Source organism: Filicampus tigris, chromosome 21 (genome assembly GCF_054856515.1).
Source record: "Filicampus tigris isolate MCC_2025a chromosome 21, RoL_Ftig_1.0, whole genome shotgun sequence".
NCBI classification, from domain to species: Eukaryota; Metazoa; Chordata; class Actinopteri; order Syngnathiformes; family Syngnathidae; genus Filicampus; species Filicampus tigris.
In genome coordinates this window covers 10,073,717-10,098,675 of record NC_141237.1, presented here as the reverse complement: position 1 = coordinate 10,098,675, position 24,959 = coordinate 10,073,717, and the positions used below count along the sequence as shown (strand labels likewise).

Sequence of the window (24,959 nt, the reverse complement as noted above, 5' to 3'; positions counted from 1 at the left end):
TCAGGCTTACTTGTCTCTGGCATGTGGGAAACCAGGGCCTGGGGCTCCTGGAGACCCTCGCTATCACAAGGAGGAGCCGCCTCCTTCAGCCCATTCTCATGGGCAGCGGGCTTCGCCACCTGGCCACATTCCGGGCCAAGGGCCAGGGGCGGTGTCCCAACACCGTCACCCGCCTCCTGGGGCCCCTCGGCCTAGAAACACAGAGCGGGGCGTGTCATGTGACAAGACAACCTGGCGTCAAATCCAATATAAAAGCAGTTGAGAAGTGTAATCAATTTCAGAATGGAAGAAATGCAGGCGAAATCATTATCATACGATGAATCCAAGCAGATAATTGATGGGTTTTTTTTTTTCGAAAAACCTGAACAGATCCGGAGCCAGACCGCACCGGTGAAGGAAGGACAACTAAATGAAAGACTAGGATACAAACAGAATATTTCCAAATGTCTCGCGAATCTCAAAATCGACACGCATTACAAATGGGAAAAGAAAAACGGGCCAAGTAATCCCTTGTTAGGGCTGTGCAATTAATTGAAATTGAAATTCAATTACGATGATTTCACTCGATAACAAAATTGGCATAATCGTAAAAAAATATGATTAAAAACGATTGTAGTTTGTTTACGCAAGGAAATCATGCTTGAATTTATACATTTGCACCTTTTTGAATTTTAATAAATTTTGCTGAAATAAATTCCATTTATTACCAAAATAATTGTGATTAATACACACACACACACACACACACACACACATATACATATATATACATATATATATATATATATATATATATATATATATATATATATATATATATATATATATATATATATATATACACACACACATATAATCGAGCAGCCCTATCCCTTGTAAATAAATTTGCAAGGAGCCAAAGTCAATATCACGATTACATTTCGATTAATTGCCCAGCCCTACAATGTCCTTGTTTTTGTATTTAGAGGGAAACATTATCCAAACATAAACATGACATCATATCACATAGACCTCGGGTGTTACAAAACACTGCTTTAAAAAAAAAAAAAAAAACACTAAACAAAAATAGAATTCAAAAGATGTCCGAAAATAGGCAAAAATATCTATTCTTAGCTGTTCATTTGTTTTTCCCCGTGTGTGAACGTGCGGGACTTGACTCCACAAAAGTGTGTGAAAATGACAGCGTGAGAAAACCACACGACCGTGCAGTGATAATAAAGCACAGGTGAACTGGCGCAGGTTTTTAAAAAAAAAAAAAAAAAAAATGTAAATTGCACTCACTTTGACGCTTCCTCCACCAGGTGAGTGGCTCACGTTGTCCATGGAGCCCACTTTGGACTGCGCTTTTTCCCTAAAGTTGACTTTGTGTGACTCAATCTTCACGACGCCGCCACCTGCAGCAAAAAAAAAAAAAAAAAAAAAAAAAGCCACTGAGGATTCTTCCAGAAGAATGTTTGATTTTTACATTTTGTTGCGCGCTTGCGCTCACCTGGCTTATGCTTGATGTTGTCCTTGGAGCCGCATTTTGACGTCACTTTACTCAAATCGACCTTCTTGTTGAGAATCTGCACCTGGTAAATATTACACGGATCATTTTAATTGCCAACATTCCATATCAACGTTTTTGGGGGGAAAAAAAGATGTCATGAGATGTCACTTCGGCTTAAATGCACTATATACGGACCATAAAAGTTTACATCCGATTATAAGGTCAGCTCAAAAGACACCGAAGTGATGAGGAACAAAATGTCATCAGAAGTACTTTAACCAACAACATTGGAATGGGAACTAAATAAATAAAACGATGACCTATGTTTTCATCACACACAAAAAAAACTAAAAAAAATCTGGATGAAACTCGATATATATAAAAAAAAAAAAAAAAGTTGGACAAGGCATCAAGAGGACAAGACGGCGGAAGGGAAGCAGAAAGTCACATTTTGTGGGTCGGACTACGACTTGGCTCTAATGAGCTAGTGGAAGTAAGACGGGATGGGGCAATGCAGGAATAAATTAGGGAAGCGGGCGGCGTTTTTATTTTTAGACCACACTCTTGACTTATCAAGAGCTGTACTTTGTGGAAAGGCTTCAAAGCTGCTCGTGGTCCACACTATCAGTGATTTTGGCATGCTGAACACACAAGTGCAACACACTCCTGAAGGGTGTCTTTCAGCAATTGCCCTGCACCTAGGACCTCCGGCAGGGGGCCAGGCTGTACTTACATTCCCTCCACCAGGAACATGCTTCATATTGTCCTTGGAGCCCAAGCGTGCGCCGACGTGACTGAAGTCCAGTTTTTGGGAGACTATCTGAACCTAAACGGAGCCGGCACAGCAGCCGCAGATGGGCAGGAGAGCAGCGAGTAGGCGGGGGGGTTGATTAGAAAGGACAACAGAAGAGAGGAAAGAGGAGAAGGGTAAAGGAGGAAGAGTAAAAAAAAGAGGTCACCGTCATAGGTTTGGTTAGGTAGGAAAGTGCAGACAGATGCAGTAAAGGTTCACTTGGGCAAAATGGCCTCTATGCTCACTACTATTGGATGTTTTGTTTTGCATTGGCTATCATACAGTGAAAGAATGGTTTTATTGATTATAATCATTAGTAGGGCTGTAACGATGAATCGCAAAGCGATCAAAAACGATTCAAGCCGATTCATCGAAATCGGTTAGAGTCGATTCAAAGCGATGAATCGAAAATCGCGCAAAAGTCGATTCACGCCGACTAATCGGAAATCGATTGAAAATGGATTCAAAGTGATTAAACGGGATAATCGAATCAAGACGAGTCAAACTCGGACATCTCGGCACCCACAAGTCCTGTACAACAACATCTAACAAAAGTCAACATTATACTAATTTAGACAGACACAAGCAGAACTGAAAATCGAAAATCCAATTGGGGCTCGAGTCAATCGTTACAACCCTACTCATTAGGAAAAAGGTGCAAATACAATAGTTTATTTTCACTTTTTTATGTCGCGGCTCACGTACTAGAATTCATATGGTACAGTTGGTGCCGCAAACGAATTTGGAGAGTGTCGTTTTGCTGTTAATATTCACGGAGTCAAGAATCGAAATAATAATCATAATAACGTCACCTCCTTCCTGTTATATCATTACTGGTGCCTGATCCTCCATAAAACAAAGCGACGCAATCTGAACATTTTTTTTTCTTCAGCCTTTTGTTAGAGGTTCTGCACTCAATTCCTTGTCATTATAGCAACATGCTAAACCCTCCTCACATATCACTACCATTGCTATTTTGGAAAATCTTTTTGCATGAATTAGTATATGTTAATAAAATAGTCGATTACATATTCATGGAAAAATGGCTCACGTTAACGTTTGGCTATAGCCATGACGGACGGCTATTATGCATACCACCCCAACAACACTGATGGTCACGATAACCTATTAGAACTTGAAGAAAAATACATAAATTGCATTTATTCCAAGAGGGAAGCATAATGCGCACTATTTTGTTGATGATACACTCTTTTATACGTTAACCCTGCAAAAAGACTTGCAATAAGTGAACACAAAGAAAATAGAGTCGGCAAAGGAAGAGATTGCGAAATCTACAGAATGGGAATATATGAAGTGAGTCAGAGCAGAGGAGGGAAGAAAAGAGGACGGCGGGCGGGTGGGCGGGGTTGATGGCGAAGGAACTCACTTTGACCTGGCTTTTGTCTTTGGAGGCGGGGACCCTGCCCTTAGAGGCAGCTGACACCTGGGGAGACAGGCCCACCCCGGGTCAACCACATACAGGAAGAGGAGGTGGTGGACGAGGACCGCACCCGATCAGCCGATTTGGTGTAGACAAGATAGCGTGAACGGTTTCAACCAAAACCTCATTTAAGGTTTACGTTACATCAAAATTAACGGTACTGGTAAATATATATATATATTTTTTTTTTAATGTTTTTTTATAGTCCATCAGTGCTATGTAACCAAGATGATACTTGCTAAATGCTAATGCTACAACGTAAGTATTGCTATCCAAGGATATACAACAAATGTTTTTTGCTTTCTTATATGTCCTTCCAGGATAAAATAGGAAGAGTTGCTAATGGCAACCATGAGAAATCGGATGAGAACACGATGGGTGTGTTCAGTGCATCACCTTGCGGGAATCGTATTTAACCTGATTTTTGCTTTGTGGCTTGAAAATAACATCTGGGTCGTTTCCGCAAGGATGCTAAGGTGCAATGGTGGGAAAGGAGCACACGGGGGTTGAGCAGGAAATGCAAAATTAACAGGGTTGATCAATCAAAACAAGCAAATTAAAATAAAAAAAATTGGCAGGGTAAGGACTTCTTTCTGTTGTTGGTAATTTACAAGTAATGATAAGGTTAATTTTATTTCTATAGAACTTAGTTAAGCAGTAAGGTCCACCCGTTTTTTAGCTAGCTCAGAGGGCGGCCATTTTGTCACTTCTGTCGACTGATGATGACATCACAGTTGCTCAGGGCTCAGATAACGGACAATTATGGCTCAGCTTCAGAAAACTGGTGAGCCGTGATTGGTCGACCTGAGCCCCTGCAATATGAGTTAAGGAGCAGTAAAATCCACCCGTTTTTAGCTAGCACAGTGGTCGGCCATTTTGTCACTTGACTGAAGATGACGTCACAGAAAAACGGATTTAACCTCACCAATCACGGCTCAGAAAACAGCTGAAAAGCTTCAGAAAACAGGTGAGCCGTGATTGGTCGTTACCTGAGCAACTGTGACGTCATCTTCAGTCAAGTGACAAAATGGCCGACCACTGTGCTAGCTAAAAACGGGTGGATTTTACTGCTCCTTAACTCATATTGCAGGGGCTCAGGTCGGTAGTTGTGATGTCATTTTCAGTCGACGGCAAGTGACAAAATGGCCGCCCCCTGAGATGGCTAAAAACGCAAAACTGTGATGATGATTGAGAGGCAGTTTGTGCCAGATTCCGTTTAAACCTACCTTGCCGCCCCCCGGCTGGTGTTTCATGTTGTCCGTAGAGCCGATCTTGGAGCGGGCATTGTGAATGTCGGGGGCCGTTGCGGTGCCGGGACGAGCGGCGGTCCTTGCGGTGCTGCCGGTTGCCGTCGTCGTCGTAGCGGAGGAGGTGGCCCTGGGAGCGCGAGGCGCCACCGGCTTCTTGTCCGCCACTGCGCCAGCGGCGGCGGAAGGTGTGCTCGTTTTGAGGGCGGCGCTGCGCGTGCGGGTGGCGCTGCTCAGGGTGGAAGTGGAGCTGCGCATGCTGCCGATGCTGCTCTTGGCTTTGCTGGAATCAGCTGCAAAAGTGAGAGAGGCAACAGGGATGGAAATTCTCAGGAGCTGTCATTGAAATTTTTCTTTTTTTTTTTATATTTCGTCACTGTACTTAAAGGAGAAGTTAATTATTTGCAAAAATATGTTCTATGCGCCTTCAATAGTCGAAAAAAAGCATTGTGATGAATATGTTTGTGGAATAAAAATTAATCCGCCCGTTTTTAGCTAGCTCAGGGGGCGGCCATTTTGTCACTTCTGTCGACTGAAAATGACATCACAACAGCTCAGGGCTCACCTGTTTTCTGAAGCTGAGCCATGATTGGTCGTTATCCAATCAGGGCTCGACCAATCAGGGCTGACCTGTTTTCTCAAGCTGAGCCATGATTGGTCCTTATCTGAGCCCTGCGCTGTTGTGATGTCACCTTGAGTCGACAGAAGTGACAAAATGGCCGCCCCCTGAGCTAGCTAAAGGCGGGTGGATTAACTCTTATTCCACAAACATAATATTAATCAGAATGCCGTGTTTCAATTTGTGGGCGTGCTGGGAACATATTCTTGTAAAGAAAATTTGGGGTTGGACTTCCCGACAATTTTTCTGAGGACTTTATCAAAATAGGCTTGTTACTTTTTCTACTCCTTCAGATTGGACATCCCTTCAAAATGAATGAAAGACAAGAACAAAAACTGGACAGTCCGACTGCAGGAATTTCTGGCAAGTACTGGCTACTCAGCACAGGTGACAACAATCTCCTCGCCTCTTCTTGAGTTATCTTGCTCTAATTTTTGTACTTTTGTACATGCGTTTTGTAGCGCAGCAGCTTTTTCTTTTCGAGCGCTGCGGAAATCCTCCGCTTGCTTCCACGTTGGAGTTTTATTTGCCTGACTAAGTCCCGCGGCAGATTAAACCACCCCGGGGGCTGTATCAGCAGGAGCTGTGAACCGCTGTCAACGGTAGCGGGACAGTAATCCCTTCGCCTGCAGTGGCGAAGGTTTTTAACTCGGAGCAGTAAACTCTTTCACCCCCTTTTCAAAGCCTGCCAGCATTGTCATTGGTGGGCGCTGTGTGTGTGTGTGTGTGTGTGTGTGCGTGCGTGTGTCACACTCTTGACAGCTCCTCAGTTGCCATAATGTCAACTCATCTGTCTGCAGGATGAGCTTTGTGAGATGGGAGAGATATACTACAAAGGATGGCAAAAAAAAAAAAAAAAAATACAGAAAGTGCACAGTCACTCTTTCCGGGAGTAGCAACTATTAGCGTCAAAGCTAGGGATGTAACGATTGACTCGAGCCTCAATTTTCACGTCCCGATTTTCGATTCGATTTTTGAAATATGGCTACCACGCTCGTCTCTGTGCGCTAGTGTGGTGCTGCAGCCGCCCGCAAATGCTTGGCGCAAGTGCATAATTCGATCTACACATTCAAAATGCGCTATGCATCTGGAATCGAAAAAAAAAGAATTAGACATAATTTTTTAGCACTCTTAATTAGCATATTCTAATGGCCTAGGTATGTTGTCTTTTGTTAGGTGTTGCTGAGATGCCTGAGTCCCATTCATCTCGATTAATCGGTTAGAATCGATTAAAAGTCGATTCTCGATTAATCGTTACATCCTTAGAACGATTTTATTCACCGGTGTCGATTTTTCCTTTTTTTTTTTTTTTTTTTTTTTTTACATTACACAGCAGGCCTGGCCGATTCATTTTTCAATAGGGCCAAGAGAGAAAAGTTGTCAAAGGCCACGCTAACATGCTAACCATATCATTTTGAATGTACTTGTATAAAGCAAGATATCGTATTGATTTCATAAGCTGATACGTATGTTGTTATATTTTGGTAATAATTCCCTCCCTGGTTGGGACTCCCCAATCAAGACTCAGACTTTTTTTTTATTACATCCCCTGTAGTTGTGGTTAAGTAATGTTCTAGATTACTCAACGGATAGATTTTGCAGGTTTCATTTTTTCGCGGGTGCATCTTAACATTTATAGTGCAGCTGTACCTGCAGAAGTCTTTAGAGCGCTGGGCTTCTTCTCCCCACCCGGTTGGCTGTCTGTCTTCGAGGCTGCAAACAGAAAACGATGGAGAAAAAAAAGTTTCACGCACGCCTGCACCAACAATGAAACCCAAAACCAAGACTATTGGCTACGTAGCTCACTGCGTTTATGATGATAACAAACCATCCACGCAGATTTCATCACCTTCCGCTGTGTAAACTTACCTTCAAGTTCTAGACCACACATATTTAACTTCGCTAATGGAAGCTGACAGTGATGTGCAACCAGATTTGTGTCAACTTTGAACATACCTCAGCAGGCTAGGTCAAATATGTCAAATCAGCTTTCTAGAAACAAGCTGTCAAGTCACATTGTCATAAAAGGATCGGCGCGCATGCATGCCAGCCTTACCCAGGGGCTTTTTGGTTGCCGTGGCGGTCGCACCGCGGGATGGCAAAGTTGTGCGCGTCGATGTGCTCGTTCTACTGGTTGTGGTGGCGGCGGTTCCGTTTTTGGTAGCCGCTAGGCTTGAGGTGGCAGTGCTGGTCTTTGGCACAAGGGGGCGCCTCTCTGTGGGTGTCTGGTAAGACAACATGGGGCATATCGCAGAGGATGATCATTTTGGTCAACTGTCGCAGTATAAGTCTCCAAGATCGTGATCGCTCAAGATCTTAAGAGCAGTTGACCGCTGCTCTCTCTATTTGTGTCGATTAATTTGACATCATTTGCAGCGGTTGAAAAAAGTGACAAGCCTATTTTGGCCAGGTATCGAGTACAGAAAATCTGCTTAAGTACGGTAACTAATAGGGATGTAAGGATTCACTCAACACCCGATTTGATTTTCGATTTCCAGTTCCTGATTTTGATTCGATTTTTTTGAAAATCTTTTTTTTTTCAAACAATATGAATGACTCATTTTAAAACCAATTTTATATTTTTTTAAATTTTGCATTTTGTCCTTGGTACAAAAAAAACCTTGAAAAATGAACTAATAGTTTTGACCACTTCTCTACATTTTTATATTATCAAATACTTTGTTAGTGTCAGAACTAAAAATAAAAACGCACAACACAATTTGACTGCTGTCATTACAAATCCTTACAAATATCCATTCTTTTATTATTTTACATCGACGCATCTTTTAAAAAGCTTAAATCGATTTTAGGTCAATTTCGATGAATCGTCACATCCCTAGTAACTAAGTATCTGTACTTCATTACTACCTACCATGGAACGTGCAGCAGCAGTGACTGTTACAACACTACAAATGCAGCACAAATGCATCTCATTGTGCAACTATTGTCTTGATTTCCGACCACGGAAAAATCGGGGTCAACCACGCATGCAACATGCACATTTGGCCCCTTGTTGAAAATGGCAGATTTCATTCCTCTGCATATCCCACAACTCCGTGGATGTCGCCAATGCTCCACATACAGCTGAGCCCTCCTACTACAAGCTGGCCATGACGAACCCAGTCACCCTGCACCTGTGGCCGTTGGACTGCTAAAAATAGCCTGCCTATTTATCATCGGTAGTGTCAGCGCGCGCTGTCGTTACGGGGGCCGCCGAAAGAGGGCGACAAAGACATCAAACTACTCAATTCACACATTCAAATCTCAAGTCTTTCCCTTTCGCGGCACTCCTGAACCAAAAGTATTTTTTTGTGTTGAAGTCCAAGCCGTAATTGAATTCTAGTGTGCAAACATTGGAATACATTGACAGTTTGATGACATCACGTATTAGCATCCTCACACATGGCTTACCTTGGGCTTAGCGTCACGTGTAGCGGTAGTGGCCGAGGACGAAAGGCGGCTGGCGGTATTTGTGGAGGGCCGCTTTGGGACACCGGCGGCTGCCGATGGTGCCTTGCTGGCTGTTTTTTTATCGAAGGTGGAAGTGGTTGAGGAGGGAGTGGGCCGCTTAGTCGGCGCTGCGGTAGAAGCGCTAGCAGCAGCCGCGGCTGCGACCTGCCGCGTTTTGGAGAGGCCAATCGGTTTTGTCGGCCCAGCAGGCGGCTGAGGCGTGTGGCAGGGACGGTGGATAGATGCAGGCAAAAAAAAACAACAACAAAAAAAGGATACATAAACAAAAGATAAAGTAATGGAAATAATAAAATAAATAAAAAATCATAATATCAGCAGGAGCGGCAATTCAACTGCAAACTGGGTGAAATGATGGTATTTATAAAATGGATAAAATAATAGTTGACGCGTGTAAAATATCCCTTTACTGCATTCAGTGGAACCTATACATTTTGTCATGACGACAGATAGACCGATATGTTTTTTTTCCAGGCTGATACCGATTATTAGTAGTCAAGGAGGCCGATAACCGATATTAGGGGCCGATATTCATTTTCACTGAAAAGGAAAATATTGGTGTCAAAATCAAAATAAAAAAACTCTGAACTTTGTTTAATCGCCTTTGACCATAAGTGTATTGAATAATTTTTCAGTTTTGCATAACGTTGATTCTTTTAAAAAAAAAAGTCATTATAAATGTTTGCCAATATGGCCACCTCTGTTGTAAAATTCTAACAAAAACAGATATTGTGTTGTATTGACTTCAAATAAAAACAAAAGGTGCATAGTGTTCCCAGGGTCAGCAGAATCTCTTATAAAATTAACTGAATACTTAAATAAATGCTTCCTTGAAGTTAACACTGTTTCAAATTGATTTATTATCGGCTATCAGATTTTTTAAAAAAGGCAGATACCGATATTCGTCAAAATATCGTCAACAATAATCGGCCCGGCCGATAATCGGTCTATACCTAGTCATGACAACTAAGAATGTAAAAATTTTTACTGACAAAATTGAATGCTCAACCTTTGAGGTTCCACCGTGCAGTAATCGGAAAAAGCAGTAGCAAAAGCTAAAAGCATCATGCATTAAAAATAGCTTGACTCAAGTCAATTTGTATACCTAGTTAACTTTTTTTTTTTCAAGAATATGTTCTAGGCAGGCCCCCTAGTTGAAAACTAGTCTAAACACGGCATTCTGATTAACATTGCGTTTGTGGAATAAGAGTTAATCCGCCCGTTTTTAGCTAGCTCAGGGGGCGGCCATTTTGTGACTTCTCTCGACTGAAGATGACATCGAAGTTGCTCAGGGCTAGTGACCAATCGTGGCTCGGATTCAGAAAACCGGTGAACCGTGATTGGTCGTTAGCAGTTGTGATGTCATTTTCAGTCGACAGAAGTGACAAAATGGCCGCCCCGTGAGCTAGCTAAAAACGGGTGGGTTTCTCCTACTCCACAAATGATATATTAAAATAATAATTGTGTACAAATTCAGATCCGGACGTGTGGGAATGGAACTCCATCATCGATTTTATCGTAATCGTTTCCTATCTCCTGTAAATCTTACCTTGGTCTTCTTGTCGGCACTCGCCAAGTCTTTGCTAGGTGCTGCGCTGCTCCCATTGGTGGAAGGTTTAGCTTTTTTGGCCTTCTCTCCCGCATCTGCGTTCGCCGCCTTCTTGTCCTCCTTTTTCTCGGGCGCTTTCTTGTCACTCTGTAATTTCTCCCGCTTCTCCTCCTTTCCGCTTATCTGCTTTGCCGCCTCCGCCGGCTTCTCCGAGAGTTTCTCCACTTGATCCTCTTTCTCAGCTTTGCGCGTATGAGCGGAAGGTTTGGCGGCTTCTTCCACATGGGCTGCCACGTCAGCCTCCTTTCGCGCCTCGTCGGGAGCGGCGTCGAGCTTGACAGGTGTCGGCAGCCGCTCGGGGCTCTTTTCCACTTTGGGTTGGACGTGTTGCTCTTTACTGTCCTTCATGTCTGTCTTCTCAGTCGTCTCTGTGATTTTGTTCTCCACACTTGCCTCGGCCATCTTGTCTGATTTTTCGGCCTTGTCTAATGTCTCTGTTTTGACACATTTCTCGGCGGGTTCATCAGGCTTGTTTTCCGTATCCACTTTTTCTAATTTACGTGGGACTAATTCCACTTTCTGTGGCTCGTTTTCTTTCATTTTTTCGTCAGCCTTCTCGGGTAGCTTCTCCTTCACTTTTTCAGACGTCTCCTCTTTAACTTTCGCGGCCTCCTTCTCATTAGGAACCTCTTCGGATTCCATTTCCTCACTAACCACCACAGTAGTTTTCTCCTTCGCATGAAGATCTTTTCCCTCTGTGACCTTTTCTGCCTCTTTCTCACTCCGCTGAACATTTTCCGACTCTTTCCACAGATTGATATCCGATGTTTTTTCTGTTCCTGAATCTTTCTCCACCCTGGCCGCTGTCTCACCAAATTCAACCTTCACACTCCTCTGCTCAGCTGGATCTATAACGTCCACCTTGGGCTTGTCCTCCTTTTTGTCCAACTTGGCAACATTGTCTACAGTGAAAGAAAAAAGAAAAAATTAGAATTTTCCCCTAAGTTATTGTTTATTTAATCAGATCATTCAATGCCAACGTTGCACAATGTATCCTGCTACAAGGCTAGCAGATCAAGGTTTTGCATGTCTTCTATTATATTAAATCGAATTTTAAGACATTAAAGTGCTGGAAATGTGTCTATTCATGACAGTGGCCACAGTTTGCATCGTGACATGGCTTTGCTGCTTGCTCGACTGCCTTTGCAAAAAAAACAAACAAAAAAAAAACGACTTTTAAAAAAGTATCAACAATGACTTCAGTCATTTTTGTGTATTTAGTAAAATGCAAATCACCTTATTGACAAATGCCGTTTAGTAAGTCATGTAATGTCATCGTATTACTTGCACATATGTGGTTAATATGGATGTAATGATTCACTCAAGCCCGGATTCAATTCGATTTTCAGTTCCCGATTTCCGATTCGATTTAAAAAAACAAACAAACAAAAAATTGCCACCGTGCTTGTCTCTGTGCGCTAGTGTGGTGCTGCTGCCATCCACAAACGCAATACGCAATGATGTTTGGCGCAGGCGCATAATTTGCATTCAAAATGTGGAATGCATCTGGAAAAACGTTTAAGATTCAAAGGAACATAATTTTTTAGCACTCTAAATGACTATATTCTAAAGACTTGCTATTTTTCTTTGGTGTTGCTGTTTAGGGCTTAGGAGTGCTGAGATGTCCGAGTTCATAAACGCAACGCTCAGTGAAACTGGAATCGATGATTCCATGAATCGATTTTATTTTATTTTTACATTGATGCATCCATTTTCAATTAATCGTTACATCCCTGGCGGTTAATGTCATTCAACTGGAGCATCACTTCATGCTGATGAAGCAAACATTTCAACATTTGTGATTCTGTAAAATACATTTCAAAAAAACATCTGTATTATGAACGTGGTCTGTGAAGTTGCCTTAATGTATTCGGCAGATGCAGAACGACATACACAAATCGGATATTTCTGTTATGTTGACTCACTCAATGAAACATCTGCATCACCCGACCTCGGGTCACCATGACCTCACGCTGGGTTGAGCAGAATACAGTCAACACTTCGCGCTTTGAGCCTTTGACCCATTTATGCGACAAAACCTCGCTGGGATAAACAAGATGCCTCGTTGGTCCTAACGTCGATAATTTGGCACAGTCATCATCCAGCAGTCATTCAATATTTCATCGGCATCTTACGGTTTCTGGTTCCCGTGCTATTTTGGGAAACACTCCATGACCAGAGATGTACCAGATCCAACACACACACCAGTCAATCACCCGTGAAGACGAACATTTTGGAATGCTTGATGGAGGATGATGCACAGTTTGATGTTGCAAATCGAGGCACGGCTCCATTTTCATTCTGTTCCTTTTCAAGCCATCGTGACTGAGACAATCTGAACTAGTCTTGCCGTTCTATTTAATCAAGCAAAGTCCCCTTCCGTCAAGACTTGTCTTCCATGAATCACTTTTATCTGAAACTGTCCCTTCAGGTATTTGTCTTATCATTGGACTATCAAAACAACAACACTCGATCTCTTGTCCCTCTTCATTCAACGTCTTCTCCGGGTCAAATGATGATCAATCATTCTCAGACGGTCTGAGCTTATAAAACTCTTGAAAAAAAAAAAAAAATCTGCATAATACTGCAAGTTTGCAACAATACATGATTGCAAAGTATTCCTCCCACTGTCATTTTTAAAAAATTGTACTCCATCTTGACTGGAGCGAGTACTAAACCTGCAGTCTTGTTACGTGAATTGATCTCGGGAGTTTTACAATTTCTATCAGTGAAAGTGTTCCATTAAGACCGGTTGTGTCTCAATGGGACCGGATGAAACGGTCTGGGGGTGGAGCCTATGAAACAAGGACGGATGGGGGCGCACACTATGAAAAAAACTCAACAAATCCACCGAGATTGTTCTACCCTTACCTTCTCGTGTAAGAGTTTTTTTTGTTTTGTTTTGTTTTAGAGAAACTACCACATGGTCGGAGGAGTCACCTATTAGAACCACTTATATTTTGCTGTATTGTCTGATAAAAATGCAGACTTTTCTTCCATCCTTAGATTGGTGCAAAAGATCCAGTGTGAGATAAGAAAAAAAGTCCACAAAGCACATCAGTGACAACAGGGAGAACTCACCGGACGTTAACCAATGAAGAGTGCCGCTTGCTAAAAAAAAAAGTGTTATAATGCTCCTTACCTACATTTACTCGGTTTCTACTGTCCAACCCTGTGCAGCATTGAAAAGTTACCAGGCACAGAGGAGACTTGATGTTTTCAATTTGTCTGTGACTCGCGCTCAAGAAAAAGAAAGCCTCCCAGCGCACACGAATATAAATTGTTAGCCAACTACAACTGCAATCGAGTCCATTGTATACAAACCCAGAATCAGACACTCGGATGACCTGTAAAATATTAACTCATACATCCATATTCCTGTCAAATTATTCCTGTTAATTACTTTTAACCTGAAAGTACTTTCACATCTGATTTGAAAGGTGCACGAACATTTTACAGAATGAATAAAGTGGACCTCCACCTACCATCCAATTTGATGATTGGGTTAGTCGAGTTCAGGCCAAACTTGTTAGAGGAACTTACGACAAGTGGAACGTCCGGTTCCACAGCTGGTTTGTTGCCCACTTTTGAATCAAAAATCTTAGCATCGGTTTCGGTAGAGTCCAACTCGTTATCTGGAGCCGGTTTACCAAAAGTGTCTGAGCCCAGTGAGAAGGCAGAAGTGAAGTCACTGATGTCACTGAAAGCTTTGGGGCTGGGGGCCACTGGAACTATGCTTCTTTGCTCTTGTCCACTCTTAAACCCTTTCAAGGGTTCTTCGAGGGTCGTATTGCCGTCTCTTTGTGGTAGGAATGGGGAGAGAGACAGACGCGGTTGAGCTGGGGTTTGCCTTAAATCGGTGTGTGTGGTCCCGGCTGCCGAGAGTGTCGGCGGCGTATCCGGGTGCTGATCTTCCGCGACGGTCAACGAGCGCTGCATGTAATGCTGGGGCCGACGTGACCCGCTCCCCGGTGACACCGGCTCGTCCGGTCCCGCCGCTTCGCCGCCGGGGTATTTCTCCGAAAGCTCTAGGCTGGTGGGCACTGACAGGTGGGAACAGTCCGACATTGCGCGTCGCATCGCCTTCCTCTGCTGCTGTGCTCTCCCCATGAAACAAGGCTCCAATTCCCCCTCGCCCTCTTCGGTGTCTTCCCCCTCGCTACTTTCCCCCGAAGAGCCCACGGATAATAGTTGCTCCTCGAAGGTGTCCCTGGCTCCAACTTTATCCTCGCCGCTTCCCTTTAAGTAGTCCTCGCTGATAACACCGCCGGTACGATAGTTAGGAGGCACCTGGGGCATGGCGATCTTTATGCTGGACTCAGCAAAAGTGGAGTTGTCCCACGATTCAGAGGGAGAGTATCCACCGAGGGTAGAGGCCTCAATCGGGGGGACTCCCGCGGAGTGTGAAGGCAGGGTTGCGGTAGGGGTCAGCGTCTCCGTGCGGCCGGCTGGGGATTGAGGAACTGCTGGCAAGGAGACCCGACCGCTAACGGCGCATTGCAGAGCAGGTGTACACGGTAGACTGCCAGGGGAAGCTGGGGATGGGAATGGGGAAAAGGACCGGGGGCTCTCTGGGCTCTCTCCTGCACTGCCTAGTGAAGCGTTACCCAAAGAGGTGCTTCCAGGCATGGTCCCGGCCACGCCTGCTACCTTCATTTCAACGTCCGGACTGGCCTGTTCTGTCTGCTCAAGGAAGCGCAGCTTTTCTTCGCCACTGAGGCCAGCAGGTGCTTGGCCTCCGCAACCGACCCCGGAGCCTCTTTGTGTGTCCACGTCCATGCCCGAGCGACGCTGCCAATCCCAACTCGGAGTCGGTCCCGTCGGTGACAGGGAAGCCCCCTTGCGGAGCTCGCTATACTCCGAGAAGGGGGAGCCAGTCTTCTGATCTGAGAGAGACGACATGCTGTCTCCCTTTTCTCAGCTTTCTCTCCTGCGCAGTTCCCACTTCGTCTCAGGAGCTTAGATGTTGGTCTTCACTTTTTCCCTATGCCTTGTGATTCCTTCCACTCCGTTACCAAGGTATGCTGTTCATTTGTGGGAAGTCCTTCCGTACCTCCACTACAAACTGATGCTGTACAGAATGTGCACGTCTCTCCCTCCCCGCTTCGCGCAGCGCTTTCTGGGCCGGTCATGTGACCCAGTTGTGAATGCCAACTGGTTACTCGCAGCTCCCAAATCCCGCCCCTCGCGGTGGAGTGAGAAAGCCCCCTCCTTTTTTAGTTTTCACTTTCCCTTCACGTCTTCGTCTCGCACACACAAGCGCACGCACGTACACACACACACAGCCGTGCCCTTGAAATTTTCCTTCAGGAGTGTGGAGCAAGGATAGCGAAAAGGCCTTTTGAAGGGCTGGTTCAAAACCACCTGACAGTATCTTCGCTTCTAAGCCATCGTTTATCCAGCTCTTTTCAACAAAGAAAAAAAATACAGCCTCCTCCTTTAAATTCAAAGACGCGTAAGGGCCGGAGATTGTTTTATGCTTCCATTTGCCGTAACACGAGTGTCCATTGTGGGACGTGAGTTTGCGCGAGACAGTCTCCAGTCCGTCTACTCATTACAAGAGGGTAAGACAAGAACAGCGACAGATTAGAGGGGGCTGGAGAGGAAGCCTCTGGTAAAGAGACCTTGTTATCTGTCACAATGGATCTGGTCACATTGCGGAGAATCACACTCCATTACCCCCAAGAGCGCTACAACCATGTTTACACATATAGAATTAGCAAAACAAATGAAGAGGCTAATGAAAAAAAACAAAAAAAACAAGATATACTGTATGTGTCTGAATAATTGTATAGTTCAATACCAAGTAAACAGTCATAATTAATAAAAAGGAAAGAAACTCATGACCAGAATAGTATGGTGCTAAATACAGGCCAGGCGTTTTTTTTAGTTGTTTTTCTGCAAGTCATTTCTATTATTGTTTGCTTTTATTTATGATATGCGAGATCTTATTTTCTGCAGTTTCCGACTTTTATGTCTGGAAGGTTTGCTTTGGTGTGGAGCCATTCACAACCCTGCCTCAGAGCTTTCTTGCTCATGTTGCCTTTAATAAGGAGCACCGATTCTCTTCACGCCATACTTCAATGATTCGTAGTCCAAAACTCACCCAACTATCTTTTTACCATTTGAAAATCTGAATTGGCCCCAAATCCGTTAAAAACTGAAACAGGATTAGTGCTCAATGTATAGCGTCTGAAAATCCTTCAGAATAACATAAACAAATGAAGCAAAGATACTGCATCAATAGGACAATGAATTATCAAGAAAAAAGTACATTAATCCATCGGTTGAGAGACAAATGAAAGGCAGACAGACGGGCAGCTGTGGCCAGACAGGTCCTGAGGTGCAGGCAGCTGGTGTAATGTCACCGCATCTGTGTGTCAACTATTCGGGCCCATTTATCCGCTCTGTGTTTGTCTTCAAAACGGACTTTTAGGTTGCAAGGGGGCAAGACAAATACAGAGGCAACCAGCCTGACTGCTTGGCAGGGTAAAAGATAAACAAAGCAATTCTTATATAATCCCGCTGTGTGACCAAAATGTTGTGCCTAATAGCCCGCATAGGCCACCAGGAGGGCATGTAGACGAGGGGAGAAAAAAAAATATTGAGTCTCTCTAAAAAAAATCAAAATAAATCATGTTTATCACAACAAGATTCTGGACTGTCTATTGAATGAATCTTAACTGACATTCATTTTAAAAAAATACTCAATGCAAGGGAACAATACTAATGCCATGCCTCGGAAAGCTAGCGATAAAGAGATCCCAGGTGTGGAAAAAAAAACCACAGGGCGATCACAGATACGGATGATGTAGACAGACTTCAGTCTTTAGTGAGGTCTATTTATAGCTCCATCTCATCTTCTTCCCAGCCTAGTCACAACACCCCGTTCTTCGCTAAACATCTATTGTTCTCGCAATGGACCCTCTTCCCGTGAGTTGCCAAAGCAACTGCCTCCTGTTGCTATGGTGACCAACTCCTCAGCCGTGTGCCTGTTCCGGCCATGTTTGGTGGCGAGGGTTGGGGTGTCTGAAAATTCCAGAAGACTGAGTGGGGGCTCTAAACCAAGAGGTGAACGACCTTGGTGATGCTTTCAACATATATTCAACAATAACCATTGATATATTTTTTTTGTAATTCAACTGTCTTATATCAATCGAACAATACACAGTGTATACATAAACAGTATACATTATCTATTAAGTATATAGCATAGGGCTGCCCGATTATGAAAAAAATATTATTATTGTAAGAACTAAGATCACAATTATTCAAACGATCATTGATTTTTTTGTGGGGTGCAAAAAAGGAAAATGTTTTAACGTAAAAATTAAATAAATAAAAATATTTGAAACACTATGTAAGCTCCCTTTGGACCAAACAAAATTGATCAAATTAGTTATAAAATAAAGGTGCAAATGAATAAATTCAAGTATGTTTTTCTTGTGTAAACAAACAGTACGTTGGATATAAATGCATATTAATAATCGTTTTTTTTTTACGATTATGCCAATGTTGTAATCGTGCAGTCTAATAATCGTAATTGTAATTGAATTTGGATTAATTGCCCAGCCCTAATATACCACATGCGGTAGCTGCTGTGAAACAGGAAATTCCTCATTACTCGCCTAATAAACGCTGTTTCACTGAGCGGCCAGCTTGTTTCTCTGGGATTTGCTATGGATCCCACTTCCTGGTGGAAATATAACACAGCCTATTGTGTTTTATTTGTGTTGTGTAATTACTAAATGAAACGGAGAAGGTCTGCTGGCGTTTGAGCAAACATCATAAATCCAAAGCAAATATGGCCACTGCCGCAGTACAATTTTTCTTGACTGCATTTCCCCCCCACAGCTGGCAAGGTTCATCAATGTTTTCATCAGCAGCAGCGTTTTTGATATGAAAATCATCAAAACGGTAAATTGAAGATGGTAGAATTTAGAAAATATTCTGACAATCTTGTAAGTAAGGAAAGTGTATGTCCTATGCTGTCCCTATGGCAACAATCATGATTATATGTCCTCATAAGAGCTGCCATTTCTTGCCTCCCCACGAAAGAGAATTCATGCCCGTCTATTAGAATAAACCTAAAAAGAACAAATTGCCATATTGCAACACTTGATCAAGAGAACAGTACATTTTGCAGCGCCGCAAAGACAAGAAACAAACACGATTTCATGACGAGTGAAGTTTTTCAGTCAGTCAGGAAATCGCGTTAAGGGGACACAACTACAAAATGACAAATCCGTTTGCGGGGTACAATTTTCGCAGCCGAGGCATGAAAAGCAAATCTGTTCACAAAGCAAACAAATGATCGGCATCCTTTGCCTTCTTTTAGACTTTGACAGTAGTTGGCGCAGATTTTGACTTGCATCTTTATCGCTGGGCTTCCATTAATCTCTTTATCTTCCGCTTTGTCGACTAACGGATTTTCTGCCTCAGATAGCGCCTGTTTTAATGTTCTCTTCTCTGTGGTTGTCTCAATCATTTCAAAGCGTCCCATTATCTTTTCATTTCGACAAAAGCTGAATGTATTCGTATTGTGTCGTCTGTGAATTATACCGTGCACATTTCCAGAAAAAAAAATATTTTCGATTACATGTGGGCCTCACTCGATCAGTGGCGAGCTACAAAATGTGCGTTTACGGAGCCATCATTTTTAATGTAATGTATTCCAGGGGTTGAAGCGCCGTTGAACAAAAAGTTCGACAAAGGATTGCGAGCAAACTGTAGCAAGCAGGTCAGCACTGTGGACAGAGAGGCCTTGAATTTCACGGACCAGGTCCACCTCATGCCTATGCGCAACCGCAACAAATCCCCCAAAATAACATCTCGTCAGCAAGTCGGCTGAGTAATTTCGAATGTCCAAAAGCTGCCCGTGCAAGTTTTTGTCTCCTCTACCAAGGCTTATAATGAAGCTCAGCAAGTGCTGTCGCTGTGTTGAACTGAAAGCCCTATTTTGTCCTTATTATCATCTCCAATGGGAGGAAATGACAAGAAAATTGCCTTGTATCGTCATAAATCATGCTTGAACACAAAAACACTCTCGCCTCTCAGAAAAGGCACACTTTGATTTTTTTCGGGGGTCCAAATCAAGCAATATGTGCGCGATAACAACCATTACTCACGATTAACGGGCAAAGGCATTAGAGATAAAAGAATCGTATCGAATGGGCCAGAATCTCCGCCGATGTATTCAATGCAATAATCAGTTACAACCACAAAAGAAAAATAAAGAGGGACTCACCTTTAAGCGGCAAAGTGTCCGAGTCGGCAGTCACAGCGCATGCAAGGTAAAAGACACAAATCATGAAATATTTGACATTTCTTTCAAAGAAAACATGAACGTATCAAGATTTGAAAACAGAGTTAATATCACTCCAATCGTGATTCATTTCTAGAGGAGGTGTAAAGAGACAGGCTGCTAGAGAAGACAAGAAAGTTAATAGACGCAGAGGAAGGACATAGTGACATCCAAACCCTTGATGCAATGGAAACGGGACACAAAAATGACTGTATTAATGGAACATCAGTGGACAAAAAAAAAAAAAAGATTTTGGAAATGACAGAGTAGATTCACTGAGGAGAAAATTTTGCCTGACTGGTTAGTAGCATCATACCTGTCATGAAACGTGGTTAATGTTGCGCAATGCATGATAAGAAGGATTTAAGATACTCTCAGATTCAAGGAATGCGATCCAGTTTTAAGGGCATTAGTCACACAGAATCACTCTGAACCGGAGAAGCCAAAAACACAACCCTCTAACGTCATTCATGAAACGCCATGCAAGACAAAAAAATACAAATGTGCATCTAACAATGCATACAAAATGGCAATACCATACATCATGCTAATAACTAATACGGACATTGTAGTCTATTGATCAACAGCTATTTCATCCACAACCAACCTTCGACGATGGGGGAAACCACGCTCGCTTGTTCCGCGGTATCAGCAAAGCTGGGAAAGAAGGGCTTTGCCGCAGGGTTAAGACCGGACGCTGGAATTCCAAGCGAGACGAGTGATGGCGAGGAAGAGGGGCTAACGCTCGGGGATTCTTGCGCCGTTAATTTCTTGGCCTCCGAGCTGCTGGGACACTTGGGGGAAGAGGAAGAACGGGACTTTTTGGATTGTTTCTTGTCCGACGGCTCATTTTTGGGCTCTTTGCTTTGCAATTCCTGCGCTGTGGTTTTGGGCGAGCGGAGCGGGGCCGGGGAAGGCGTGTCGAATACCAGGCCGAGGGCCGCGGGACGACCGGGAGCGCTCGCGTCGCTCAAGTCAAACGCCTCGCTGTTGCTGCTACCGTGGGAGTTGTTCAGGAGCCATGACGCATCCGAGGGCGAAAGGGGCGGGGCCGAGGCAAACGCCTCGCCGTTCGCGGAGCGGGCCGAGCCCGGCCGGGACGACGGGCTGAAGGCGGAAGTATCCGCCTCGGCTGCCGCCGGCATAACGGGCTCTTGGAAGGAAGCCGTGTTATCAAACATCCCGCTGTCAACGTTTTCGGTGTCTTCGAACGATTCGCCGGGACTAGCGGCCGCGGGGAAGGCGTCGACCGGCCCGGCGCTGGCGGGGAAGGGCATCGTGAACGGAGCTGCTGTAGCTTTCAGCTCGCTGTTCAAGACGAGTGGGCTGATGGGTGCGGGGGCTAATATCTCATGGGAAAGTGAAGAAGGCACTAGGCCCTCCTCTGGGAAGATCTCCTCCTTCCAGGGGGTGTGGCTAGCATCGATGTCAGCGAAGGAGACTTCCATGCTTGATAGAGTTGAACTTCCAAGATCCTGCATAGCTTCTTGGGTGATTTTACCCACGGATGAGGTGGCAAATGGCTCCGGAGACACTTCCCACTCTTCGGGAATCTTCTTCCTGCTTTTGCCCTTCTTACCTCGTCCTCCACTCTTCCAAATTTGTTCCTCCCATCCACCCTCTCCGCTATCTCGCTTCAGTTCAGGCCTTTGGTGGAACAACTCCGCCGGGGGAAAGCTTTCGCCCGACTGCACTTCGAGGTGACCCTTGCTTTCGAAGTGTTCCTCCTCTTTCTGTCTCCTTTTCTTCTTTTTCTTCTGTTTGCGGTCCGATTCCTCTCCGTCCCTTTCGTCACCTCCGGCGTAAGCGCTGCTTTCTCTGCTGGGCAAGGACTTGGGAGGCTCATCGCGAATCATGGCGAGATTGTTAGCGTGGCGACTGATCACAGAGGTGACACTGGGGGTGAAAGGGAGGTCTGTCGATAGGCAGGCAATCGGGTCGGGCCAGCAGTCACCTAAGGCACCTTGTTGTGGGTGAAGAGGGAAGAGTTTAAGGTTGGGGTTGTAAGGTTGGGGGTGAAAAGAACTTCATTATACTGAACAATTTTACAATATAGAAATTAAGGCAGTGAAACGATTCGATGAAGCGAAAATTTTTTTTCCCATACTTGATCGCGATCAATCGCATTTTTACAACTACAATTTTTTATGAAGCTTGGAACTGATATTTTCGTGAGTAAAATCTTAGAATTAATGTGGCGGGGGGAAAAAATAAAAGTATATTTCGATTCTAATAGCTTTCTTTGATCCTTGAATAGGATTCTTTTCCTGTAAAATACAACAGTTGAACGATACACTAAAGACGTACAACCATTATGGTGTTTCAATTTGGCTGTGCAAAGTGCGCAAATTATTTGGAATTTCTCCAATGATCACGCAACTTTTAAAAGTAAAACTAAGTAAAAGTCCGTCTTTGCGACAGTGACTCTCCTCTAAGTTCGGCTGCACAGTGAGCAGAGGTCAGCTGCTACAGGAAGTAAATACAACTGAGTTAACTGAGTGCATTTTTTTTGTGCTTGATGAAATTTAAATGAATCTCCAAAGTTAATCCTTTGAATTTGACACCCCTAGTAGAAATATAAAGCCTTCAAACACATTCCGTTGCAATATGCTAAATTATAATGAATTTTCCTTCATTTTATTTCGGACTTGGGCCAACACATTCCCCAGCCACGCACATGTGCCAAATAGCATTTCTTTTCAATCATATTACAATCATCTGAAGTTGAACTAGTTTTAGTTACTCTTAGCTCCCGAGCAGAGACACAAATACACATTCATTTAATACCAACAAATGGGGCACCTGTCCGGCCCCATACTTTACGAAGACTCTCTGGAGGGCTTTAAATTCAAGAACAAGCCGACACAATTCTGCTGCCTGTGCACTATAATTGGGACATGCTGAAAAGTGTTCCGTTGGACTCAAATCATGTCTTACACAACCTCATTAGATTGAAGAACAACATGGAAAAAAGTACCAGTATCTCACTGCTATGGAAAATAGAGCACAATTGAAATCATTTCAGAAGACACAGCAGAAATTTAGAATCAATCACTGTCCGTCAATATTCGTACGGCATTCTTAAAAAGTATTCAAAGGGATAAACCTAGTGTGAGTGCGTTTAGCATAGCATTTTTAGAACTGTCACCACTGGCGGCGGTGGCCATTGGGAATTTCAGGAGAATACCAAATGGCCGGTCCATTCCAGGCTGAAAGTCACCACTAACAGAGTAAAAAAAAAAAAACAATTAGTCGATCACCCTCTTTTAAGATTGTCAATGTTTCTATTTTGTTCATAATCCGGAGTGGTTCCCACACAATCTGTCACTGTCAACTACGAAGGGTTGTTTGCACCCCTCGATCACAATCTTAACCTTAGCCTCGGTAAAAATGTGAGAAAAAGCGCATGCTAGGTGCCAATGAGATCAAGTTGGATGATTCTTCAAGTGGAGAGTCTGGCATTCATTCCTGTAAAGTGACCTTGAAGTAAAGTTTATGGATATTTAGCATGAAAGATTGCAGCAGGACGGCAACTAGCGCAGAAAGCTCTCCTATGTAGGATAAACACAAATACATAATCAAGCACGCAAACACATGGAGGCAGTACTAGAGGCCACTGCAAAGTTGAACACTATATACATGACAGCATCAGATGTGAATCGACCTCAAGCCCGATGATTAAATCTGATCTGAGCTGGTGTGCGTGCGAGAGGAAGAAGCTCTCGAAAAGAAGACAGACAGCTGATCTGCGTAATGCCTCCAGCGGAGCAAACGGCACAAGTCATGTTTGATAAGATACATTTTACACAAAAAAAAAAAAAAAAAATTATAATTAAAAATACTGAGAATGCTGGACATGACATCATTTCAACTAAAAAGCAAAATGTAGAAATTACATTTGTTACCATTTTCAAGTCAAGCGCTATAACAAAATGTACCTGATTATTATTCCAAAACTTCTTTGAACTCATTTATTCAAACTGGACAGTATTTAGAATTTTCTGTGTTAAAACCTAAATTTAGATACAATGAATGGTACACATAATATTACCCCCCTCAAAAAAAATCCTCTAGCCTAAACAAGGCTGAATAATATTTGTGGGGGATACGAGCTAAGCAGCAAAATCCAGCTGTTTTTAGCCACCTCAGGGGGCGGCCATTTTGTCACTTGCTGTCGACCGAAAATGACATCACGGTCGCTCAGGTAAAACCAATCACGGCTCACCTCTTTTCTGAAGCCGAGCCACGATTGGTGGTTACCTGAGCCCTGAGTAATTGGGATATCATTCTCAGTTGACAGCAAGTAACAAAATGGCCGCCCCCTGAGATGGATGAAAACGGGTGGATTTGACCACTTAACTCATATTTCAACAACACAATATTAATCACAATGCCGTGTTCGGACTAGTCGGGCTGCATAGAACGTATTTTTGGAAAAACTATTTTTGGGTTGACTTCCCCCCTTTTCACAGCTTTAAAATGGGGCATTATTATGATCCAGCTCTTCTGAGACAAAACATTCATAAGGAGTAGGGGCTACATCTCGCTAGCCGAGTAAACACTAAATATTGGTGACGTGCGGGTAAATCTGCATGTGTTACCTGCTGCCAGATCCAGGGGGCTGCGGGGAGCTTGCGGTTCAGGCAGCATGGGGCTGTGCACTTTGGGGGCCTCTGACCCCGCTGGGGGTGCGGGCTGCAGAGGATCAGCAATACTTGGAGGCTTCTCTGCAGTGAGAGTTGCGGTCCCCCCCTCTATATTCAACCCTGGGCCTGCAGGCTGGGAGAAACCTGAGAAACAAGAGACGCAAACAAAATGTGAAGATGCGCGTCAGACTGAATACGAGATAAAGCCTCTTCTGACTGAGATCATGCTGACTTTCTTGTGTGTGTATGTTTATTGTGACTACTGGGTCTTGCATGAAGCGCTTCGTGTGACTTCAACTCAAAGAAATTGTGTTCCAGGGTAATATTATGTACTTTCGCGTAC

General features: G+C 43.7%; 1 protein-coding gene across 9 annotated transcripts in view; it reads right to left on the bottom strand.

Annotated features, from left to right (window-relative positions):
- Positions 1–24,959, bottom strand: part of LOC147127542 (uncharacterized) — a 55,307-nt gene that overhangs the window by 4,298 nt on the left and 26,050 nt on the right. For 3 of the 9 annotated variants that reach the window (XM_086020444.1, XM_086020445.1, XM_086020447.1), the window contains 12 exons: positions 24,572–24,760; positions 20,578–21,933; positions 10,607–11,568; positions 9,001–9,252; positions 7,646–7,814; positions 7,240–7,302; positions 4,950–5,263; positions 3,670–3,726; positions 2,223–2,315; positions 1,490–1,571; positions 1,282–1,394; positions 11–191 (listed from right to left, as the gene is read on the bottom strand). In XM_086020444.1, the coding sequence (XP_085876570.1) occupies positions 11–191; positions 1,282–1,394; positions 1,490–1,571; positions 2,223–2,315; positions 3,670–3,726; positions 4,950–5,263; positions 7,240–7,302; positions 7,646–7,814; positions 9,001–9,252; positions 10,607–11,568; positions 20,578–21,933; positions 24,572–24,760 (3,831 nt within the window). Of the gene's footprint in view, positions 1–10; positions 192–1,281; positions 1,395–1,489; positions 1,572–2,222; positions 2,316–3,669; positions 3,727–4,949; positions 5,264–7,239; positions 7,303–7,645; positions 7,815–9,000; positions 9,253–10,606; positions 11,569–14,151; positions 15,784–20,577; positions 21,934–24,571; positions 24,761–24,959 lie in introns of those variants that run through there. The other 6 variants (XM_086020449.1, XM_086020446.1, XM_086020451.1 and 3 more) reach the window with 6 other exon arrangements.